The sequence below is a fragment of the Montipora capricornis genome, chromosome 14, assembly GCF_036669925.1.
Source record: "Montipora capricornis isolate CH-2021 chromosome 14, ASM3666992v2, whole genome shotgun sequence".
NCBI lineage: Eukaryota > Metazoa > Cnidaria > Anthozoa > Scleractinia > Acroporidae > Montipora > Montipora capricornis.
The window spans coordinates 46,298,883-46,308,882 of NC_090896.1; the positions used below are offsets into that span (position 1 = coordinate 46,298,883).

Genomic DNA, 10,000 nt, shown 5'->3' on the forward strand with positions numbered 1-10,000 from the left:
ATATACAAATTGATGACGAAATGACCAAGAGAGTAGATCGCACTAAATCCCTCGGTCTTACCATTTCTTGGTCAAATCATGTAGACGAAATATGCAGGAAAGTTTCCTCAGCTATAGGAGCCTTAAAACGAATACGGCCCTTTATCTCAGCTAATACTGCGCTTCAAAATTAAAACGCTTTAATATTACCTCATTTTGAATATGGCAGTCCTGTCTGGGACTGCTTAAGTGGCCAGTCAAGTGATAAGCTGCAAAAATTACAAAATCGCGCAGCTAGGTTAATTACTAAATTACCCTTTGATACGAGCTCCAACCTCTTTCTCGATACTCTTAAGTGGGAGAAGCGGTCTCTTCGACGTAAAAAACAGAAAGCACTGTATAAAACAATTCACGATCTTGCCCCGGAATTCCTTCAACGCCTTTTCAGTCAACGAGATGCTGAATACAACTTGAGAAACTTAGAAGGTAAACTTACTCTACCCAAGCCAAATACTAATTATTTGAAACGAAGTTTCTGTTATAGCGGGGCCTGTCTGTGGAACAATTTGCCCCAATACTCAAGAAATACTGACTCTATTGGGCAGTTCAAACGCACAATCAAGCAAATATCTGACCTATCGGATTTCCACACGGCAATCATGTAAAACAGTTGTAAAGCGTTTTTTTTACTTTTTTTAGCTTAACTGATGATTTTCCGTGTTTAAATAAAGTTTACTTACTTACGCTCTAACCAACTGAGCTATAGACCCTTTGCATATATGGCCCCTAAATTTGAATAACAATACCTCGTACTTGTGTTTCTAGACAAAGGATTTTTCACATGAACGTGAGGCTTAGGATGTACATTGCCATTTATGGAAAGGGTCTATGGAGCCATTGAGGTTGGGAGCTGGTCATTTGTTGGTTCCAATGTTGGCTTCATAGCTCAGTTATTTAGAGCGTCACACCGGCATCGCGAGACACGGGTTCAAACCCTGTTGAAGTTCTAAAAATTTCGGGCTTCTCTACGCAATTGCTAAAATTGCGTTCATACCTGCGAGGATCATAGCTTCACTTGATTTCATATCCGCAGTTCAATATATGATTTCTTCCATTCATCATCTCAAGTTTATTACTGTTGTAACACTACTAGGTGCTACCCTCATAAAGTAAAGCGTTCGCTTCCTTGCATTCAAATAAAAACAATAAAAATAATACTTCATCGAGACTGTCGCTCGTCGGGTGTTGGAAAAAAAGGAGTTTTGATTTTGTTTGTTGGCAAAAAATGTATCCTGCATCAAATGGTCAATCTCCTCTTTCGGCACGAAAAAACCTGAAATTCCGTGCTTGCGCGAAAAAGAAAAATATATCCCAAATAGGTGTCTGCCTGCAGGCTGGGGTCCGGAATCATTATTTTTACCAGTTTTGTGTCACTTTCACAGTACAATAGACCCTTCCAAGGTTTTTGACGCCATCTTGGCTGGGGGGCAAACACGACTAAATTAACAGTAAATGTACGGGATTTTGGCCGACTTTGAACCGCTGTAGCGCCGCTAAAAAGAGACGGATTTCCAACTTTTGCCAGTACTTTAAATAGTTTTAATAATATCATTCAGTCAACAGAAAATAAGGCCATGGTACGAAGTCTGTAAATTCGAATAATAAATCTTCTCATGTTGCTTCTAATTTCGCGGCAATTTGCACGAATCAGGATTAAAAGGATTGTATAAAATCTTAAACACTCGTTTATAGTCGTTGTAGCCTAAATCTGTTAATCAGGTAGCGCATTCCGCAACTTAGCTGATAAGTAAGGAAAAGAACCAAGACTATAACTAGTTGTTCTTGGTTTATTGAGGGACAGAATATAATTTCCGCAAACATCTTGAGAAGAAGACCAGAGAGAAAATTCAACTACATTTCATATACAGTAGTAGAAGGAAAATAATTAAAAAACACAATAATACGAGGAAGTTTTGAATGCGCTTATTGCATAGAGATGTAGAGTTTGACTTTAGTAATCTGCAAATATAAGTCTCAGTACTCTCTTGTTCCTTTGACAAATAAATTACGAAAGGCCAGTTTTTTGCTACAAGGATAACACTACTTTGTCGCGAATTTTTTATTATAAAAACTTGTTAGTATCTATCCGATAGAAATCTTTTTCTCACTGCTGTTTCCTCCAGCCGTGCTCCAGCCATTTGATGAGGGGCAGTCTCTCATGCTTCTCAAGGTGCTTCGTTCATGCCCAAAAAAAAATTTTGGGAAATTATACAGTAATGTGAGGACATTTTGAATGCGCTTATTGCATAGAGATGTAGAATTTGACTTTAGTTATCTGCAAATAATGTCTCAGTATATATTCCCTTGTTCCTTTGACAAGAAATTACGAACGGCCAGTTTTTTTTGCTAATCTCAGTATAATTGTCTTTTAAAAGACAGCTTCATTGTGGAAATCTGTTTTTTGGCGTCAAAAAACGTGGAATGGTGTATATGGAGTATAGTATGTTGATCAAGAAATTTCCTCTCCTTACAGTTGGAGCTTTAACTGAAATCCAGCGAAGAGACACTAATTTCTTCTGAAGATGGTCTCTCCATAGTCCTCCAAGGAGGCACCAGTATTTTTCAGAAAGGCTAAAAAAATCGTCAAAAGAGGCTTACTAATCGTTGTTAATTTTTAAAAGAACCACGATCTTTTCTTTGGACTTTTAACCGCCTGCACTCCTTCAAATATCGTTTGTTCGAAAGCGAATGAACAGGCCTCAAAGAAAGAAAAACGCACCTGTGTTTTTCAACAACTTCTTTCACTAATTCCCATGAGCTTGCGATGCGTTCTGGACGGGATTTGAGCAAAATCATTACAAAAGCTGTAATGCATGCATTTACCAAGACAAAGTTTTTCATACTACAGATTGTATAATTCCTCGGTCACCATTCGGCTGATCGGCTGATCATCGGTACACTTTCGTTTCCGATTGACCTTTCATATTGTTCACTCAATGGTAGAGCAGGGTGAAGGGTCAGGGTTTCGAGTCCCATTTAAGCCTGGAATTCTTTAGGTATCTTTGCAATTCGGCTTTAGTTATTTCAGAAACACTACGGTTTTTTTGGATGAGAACGTCTTTTGGAGCGAGGCCGCCGCCAGTGGACTGGTGAACGTCCGCTTTAGGCGTCCGGGTCGTTATTTCTCCTGGAATCCCAAAATGCGGCGAGCGATAACCGAAATAAAGAGAGAAAAGAAGTTATGGTTATTTAAATGTTATTTATGCATACCCAAAGACTTCGAATGAACCGCGATAACTTACATAAAGGCAGGTGTTAGTGTCATCTACGTATCTGCAATAGAAGGCAATGAGACCCTGATTGATGAGGTTATTTATAATTTCATGTTCAAATTCTGTCATGATAATATTTGCCAGCACTGGACCAAGCGATCCACCCATGCTAACACCATCGGTTTGTTCATACAGCTGGTTGTTGCAAGAAAAGACAGAAGAAAGAAAAGACGTAGATGACACCCTCCTTCTCATTAAACGCAACACAATCACCACTATTTTGGAACACTTTCACAAGTTTGATAGAAATATCCGATTTACTTTCGACTTATTTGAAAACAGCACTCCGCACTTTCTGGACATCAACATCGCTAGTGACGGCCTTGGCATCTACAGAAAAGATACTTTTACTGGACAGTACACTAACTTTGACAGCTTTGTACCTTGGCGACACAAAATCTCTTGGGTCAGAGCACTGATTGACCGCATACATCGAATCTGCACTCCTAACAAAATTAAAACCAAGCTTAAGTTGATAAGGAAGTTTTTATCGCGCAATGGTTTTCCTAAACGTGTTGCCAACCTATTAATTGATCGCTTTACAACAAATGCACAGAAAAGGGCTTCAAATCATCTTGCCAACGATACCTCCCACAACAACCAGCAGGTGTTAGTGCCAACGATCTGTGAAATGTTGTACTCTTAGCCACCTGTTCCGCTCGGACAGGTTGATTAAAAAGCATAAAAGCCAATAGTGGTTATGCTCTCTTGAATTTTAAGTGATTTTGGTCAGCAAGTTGAAGAGACATTGCCAATGTGGCCTGAGATGCTAAGGCTAAGAAAATCATTATAAAAGCTTGTAGAAATAAACTTTTCGTAATGAAGAAGCACAATTTGACCCTTTATTGCTTTCAGACCTTTATACTTTTCTTTTGTCTGTATGCTGGATTCGCATCATTTTTAGAATGCAAGCATCACGCCTCAGAATCTCTCCTTGGTTAATACAGTCACCAATAATCGCGGGAATTTTTCCTTTATTCTTTAGCCCATCGCTTGAATAATCATTTTTACAAGGATAGCAGATCACGTCACCTCGTTCAAAAAGGAATGTGAATTAGCGGTCGTTTCGAAAACGGGGATGCCGTGATATGTTATGCTTCAAGAGTCTCTGTGGGATCGAAGACAGTTTTGTTTTGTTTTTCCCCAGGAAAATTAATCGAACCATGACGGAGGTGTAGGCACTGACGCTAAAAAGCGAAGTTGATCAAGTACAGAAAATGTCAAGCAATGTTTGCTGGGTTTTTGTTTTTTTGCCGGGTTTGTTTATTATCGATAAATACCATTTCCCGCGTTATTTCGCATGAAACTTCAATAATCTACTATAACAGATTGGCTCACGGGGATGGGCAAAATTCGCCCTTTGCTGGAGTCATCCACCGAAACAGCGCATGGCTGCCTCGAATGAATTCTATGGCAGTAACTTACACCGACAAAGCGAAGAGGAGGCGAAAGACCAACGAACGGGTAAGGCTTGAGTTTTGTTTAGTGAATCAATGTCAACATTATATTACAAAAGAGATCAGAACAGGTTGTAACATTCAGATTTCGAAATGAATCCAGAGGTTATCGAATCACCAATGTGACTGAATTACCAGGGAGACTAAAAAATGATGGAGATACATACCTATGTCGAGATATTGAACAGAACAGACAGAAAATGCAAATAATTTGAGAATAAGGCTTTTTTTCTGTCACGAGGGTGAATCGCCTTCCATTCGACTCACTCAGAAAAGTTGGTCATCAGATTAAGAGCGATGAAGAAAATTAACTCTCTTGCAAACTGTATTTTCTGAATCTGTTAAATGGCCATTTGGTAATTATATATTGCAATTTAGGCCCAGATGATCTATACTTGGTCCAAATGTCCGGAGGGTTTTTCCGATTTTAGCTCGGAGATTGGAAGTAAACGCATGGTTTTTATAACCATGATACATTTATTCGATATTTTGATTTTTGTGTTTTGTTTTGTTTTGTTTTTTCATTGTGGTTCATTAATTCTTATCACTAAACTTGGCCAGCAAGAAGACTGCTTCACTCTATCTGAGAGGTGGTTAAAAGTCAATTTTAGAGGAGAGAGGATTCTAAAAATTCTCTAGCTTTGAGTTTAGTTTTTGTGCCCGCTTATTTCAGCTCCTCCACGGTGGTGTGTTCAAACGCGCTGGTGACTGACTCAGCTCTAATTAATCTGCCGAGGCATATTTCTTTCATAGGGTTGTAATTTTATGTTCAAGAGGACATAGATTTAAGGGGACGTTCATGTCAAGCCTTTCAGCTCTGACTGGTTCCCTATTGACCAGTAAAATCATCTGGCGTTAGATAGAGTGAAATCTACAGGTGGCTCTTTTAAGAGAAATAGCCGGGTAAAAAAGAGAGATTAGCTTTTGAGTGGACGCACGAGTGCATTACCCAAGAGTAAGAATCTGGTATCAGGTTTGTCTCCATCAGGCCCTAAAAGTAGACGGTTTTCTGACGGACAAACGGGAAATGTTCGGAGACCAAACTATATCAAACATTGTTTGGTGACCTCATATGCTGATGTTGAAGTGAGTGGCCAAACGGTTCAAACATGTTTGATCTAATTGACTCAGACCAAACTTCACAAGTAAAGGACTCTGGGACAAAAATACGTAAACAACACGTGGATACAAGCGGCTGAGCAAGCGTGGTACGCATACGCCTGCCAAACATGTTTGACAGTCTGTTTGATACGGCTGTCAATCTCGACCTCAGAGCTCTTCTCTTGACTGAGGGAGAGGAGAGCTCTGGGGAACCCTGAAACAAACTGTCTTCTCATTGGTTTTCGTGAAGAACAATCCAAAGCGTCTCTAATTGATGCATTCATGTTAGCACGAGGAGTGAGCAGGTGCCGTAAGGTTCAAATGGCCAATTTTTGGCTACAAGAAGCCTACGGCGAATGTTTTCCTAGATAGAGTTTCCCAGAGCCTTGTGTCGATCCAAGGCTCTGTTGACGAGAATGATACGACTGTCCAAACAAACAAAACTTCGCTCATCAAACACGAGAACAAAAGAAATGTTTTAAGTTGTTTGATCGAATGTTTGATGGCCTTCAAATTTTATCAAACACGACCAAGCACGATCGAACACGATCAAACAGCATCAAACAAGGTGGCCAAATGTTAAATTTTTTGGTCATTAAACAATGTTTAATGTCGACGTCGTTTGGTTGCCAAACATTTCCCGTTTGGCCAGGCCCTTAAACCAAGTTTTGAGGGAAAATAAACAATAGGTCAAATGCTGTACCCAATTCAAACCCTTTGGAAATAAAACGTTTTGTTCGAGGTATTTCCTTATCATTTAATTTTCCCGCAAAACTTGGTTTAAAAATGGATACGTTTCTGACGCTAATGGGGACTAGGCCAATTTGGGGAAATCTTATTCTTGGGTGATTGACTCTTGGTGGACGTAGATGTTGTTAGACGATTGGTTCAAAGTTCTCGCGCCACTTTTTCAACCAATCAGAAGTGAAACAAAAACCAATCCTGGCTCGCACGTGCTAATTTTCCCGTGCTTTGTGTCGACTGCATGTAACACTTCGCGTTTTGATTGTTTTACTGGATTGTGTCCCTTGATTTGCCAAAGTAATTAATTTGGTTTTGGTTTTACGACACTTGATTGAAACTCGCTCTAACCCTTTGGACCCAGAGAGGTTCCAAATTGACGAGTGAAATCATCTGGCCTCGGTTGTTCAAAAGGTGCATAACGCTATCCACCGGATAAATCACTATCCAGCGGATAAACACTAGCAAAACCAATTGAGTTATCCAGGGGATAGTGATTTACCAGGCGGATAGTGCTATCCACCCTTCGAACAACTGGGGCCAGGCATTAGACAGGGTAAAGCGTTAACAGTCGGTGGTAAAACAACCAATTAAACCCTTTGATAATTGCATCTCCAAAGAATACGATTATTTTCGTCAACCGGCATTCTCGTCACCAGAACCTTGGATCGACCCTAGGCTCTGGGAAACTCTATTTAAGAGAACATGCACCGTAGGGTTCTTATATCCAAAAATTGGCTATTTGAACTTTACTGCGTCTGCTCACTCCTCGTGCTAACATGAATGCATCAATTAGAGACGCTTTTGATTGTTCTTCACGAAAACCACTGAGAAGACACTTTGTTTCAGGGTTCTCCAGAGCTCTTCTCTCCCTCGGTCAAGAGAAGAGCTCTGGAGGTCGAGATTCCGTCAACCAATTGAAAATGTCTGAGGCTGAACAAAAGAGCCAAAAGTCCATGATTCACGGGATTTCCTGGCGCACCTGCAATGAAAGAGTTAAAATAAGTCGAATGCGAAATGGTTGTTTATGTCACTCAAAGAATTAAGAGACTTTTTTCATGCTTCTCTGGTTTCAGCGACAAAATATCTATAGCGGAACGGAGTATGATTGGGATAGCAACTTTCCGCCGATAGAGGAACCTCCCATATGGCCACCCGACTACAGCGCTTGGCCCCAAACTCCAACCCAGACTTCATCTCAATTGGTTTCTCAGATCCAGCAGATGGTGCCTACTCAGGCTCCCATTCAGGGTCCTTATCAAGTACCCGCAGCGATGACCACTCAAAATGGACCACCTTACAGTCCCTTAAAAGTAACTCCAAACAAAGGGAGTCAGTCAGGAAAATGGCAGAACCCCCTCAAAACGCACCAAGACGCGATGTAAGCGGCCTGTTTTTGTTATGTACGTTGTTAGTTTATTGTGACGGCTTTGCTCTTGCTCTTGTTTTATCCTGTCCGCGCGCCGGGGTTCTCGAATAATCCTCCGGACGTGAGACGTGAGGAGCGCTTCATCTGCTTCGAGCCTTTTAAAATTAGACTAAAGACCTTTTCATTTAATTCTGAACTGAGTTTGATATATGTGTATGATATATTTCTTTGTGATCCAATAATCTTTACTTCGAATATTGTAAGAACATTGAGATTTTCATGCAATGGGCTTAGAAATAAATTATTATTAATTCTTATTATTATCCGATATTCATTTAACAGGCATCTTCCGCTAAGACTAGAAGACATGGATGTTCGCAATGCTTCACGAGTCTGTAGTCCAGGCCCCCCCTTGGGAAGAAATCCCCTATTCAGAAACTGTCTAATTATCGGCGATTCCATTTCACTTGGGTAAATATTAAAGCAATAATTATTTGCTTCTTGGCTGTAGAGTGTTTTCACTGACGTGATCAGCAACCTTGTTTTTCCACCGAAACAAAAGAAAACGATTGCATGATAATAGAGGTCGATTCCCGGAGGAACAGTTGGGGACACCAACATGGCCACCGTGACGTCACGTGAAAACACTTCATATGAGAATCTATTTTCAATCAGATTCCCCTTTATGAATGCAAAGCAAGGGCCAATCAAAACAAGTTTTCGATGAAATCATCAGAAAGCTCTCATTGTTTGCTGGCTCAAGTCCTTGAGGAGTGAGCGGCGTGATGACGTATAGCATGAGCCACAATAGAATTTTTTTTTGCGCGTATCAATTTTATTTGTACTTAAAATTTTGGATAGCTTAGATTTAAACTGAGGTTTTTGTCTTAAATGTTGATTTCTTCGGTGTTGTTACCACTCAATTTTCTTTAATAAGTCAGATCCTTTAAAATTCAAGACGTGTTGTCATAACAATGTCTCCATCAGTCAGTATCAAAGGTTAACTTATTGGATGAAGCATCTGTAATGAAGAGTCGTGTTGAATTTTAAGATTCAAACTCTAATTTATTAAACAACTTTTAAGCAATTGAGGTCCCTTCCAAACGTATCCGGAAGTTTTTATCCTCAATTTTTTTTTTCGAATACAGCTTGCGTCCACACATACCCGGCGAATTCGGTAGGCGTATACGGAAATTTTCGAATACGGTCTCCAGAGTGGAAATCTTTGAATACATAATGGTAGTAGAACTGAGTGGAGTCCAATTTGGTCTGTTAACATACGTGTGATAGTTTTTCGTCATAGTTTTTGAAGTTATCTTTCCCAAGGAGCGCGTATTTAAAATTTCATTACGTCATTACTACTGGCCAATCAGGGGGATCCGCTCTCTTACGTCATCCTCTCTTGTGTTAATGTTATTCATTTTTCCCGCAGCTAAATCGTCAATTTTCATCGTTTTAAAATGTTCGTTGTCGAATAATACAACGTTGGTCTTAGAGTTTTCTCTGCCTTACTTAAAAAAGCCAGGCCATACAAAAAGACTCCTAAATTCATTGACTCCACAATTACCAAAAACAGTTTTACTTCTCACATCTTTTCCTTCTCAACCAATAGCAGATAACTGAATTTTTGGGCCGTTTACGGCTAACGCTTAATTTCATTCAGACCCTCTTCAAAACGAATCTACTTCACAGGTACCTGACTACTGTAAAAAGCGAACTTCAGGGTCTGTGCCAAGTGCAGCATGCACCATTTGCCAAGGGCTCGGGGGCCGTTGATTCAAGATATGGTGTGAAATGCCTGTCCATGATACTTGCGACAACAGCTCTGGAACCAACAAACTATGACGCAATCGTGTTTAATTTTGGAATGCACGATATCGACTACAGCAAGGTATTTCCTGAGGTAAGAGCTCAGATTTGGCTTTCTTACAAAGTTGCTGTAGAAAATGATAACTTACTTGTCCTTGTGAATATTCCCGAAAATTCAATGCAGCTTTAAAAACACTGTTGTGAATATAATT

General features: G+C 39.9%; 1 protein-coding gene across 1 annotated transcript in view; it reads left to right on the top strand.

Annotated features, from left to right (window-relative positions):
- Positions 1 to 4,350: 4,350 nt before the first annotated feature.
- Positions 4,351 to 10,000, top strand: part of LOC138032713 (uncharacterized) — a 14,824-nt gene continuing 9,174 nt past the window's right edge. Inside the window, exons 1-4 of the mRNA XM_068880418.1 lie at positions 4,351 to 4,775; positions 7,687 to 7,991; positions 8,322 to 8,450; positions 9,672 to 9,882. Of these exons, the coding sequence (XP_068736519.1) occupies positions 4,539 to 4,775; positions 7,687 to 7,991; positions 8,322 to 8,450; positions 9,672 to 9,882 (882 nt within the window). The 5' untranslated portion in view covers positions 4,351 to 4,538. The remainder of the gene's footprint in view (positions 4,776 to 7,686; positions 7,992 to 8,321; positions 8,451 to 9,671; positions 9,883 to 10,000) is intronic.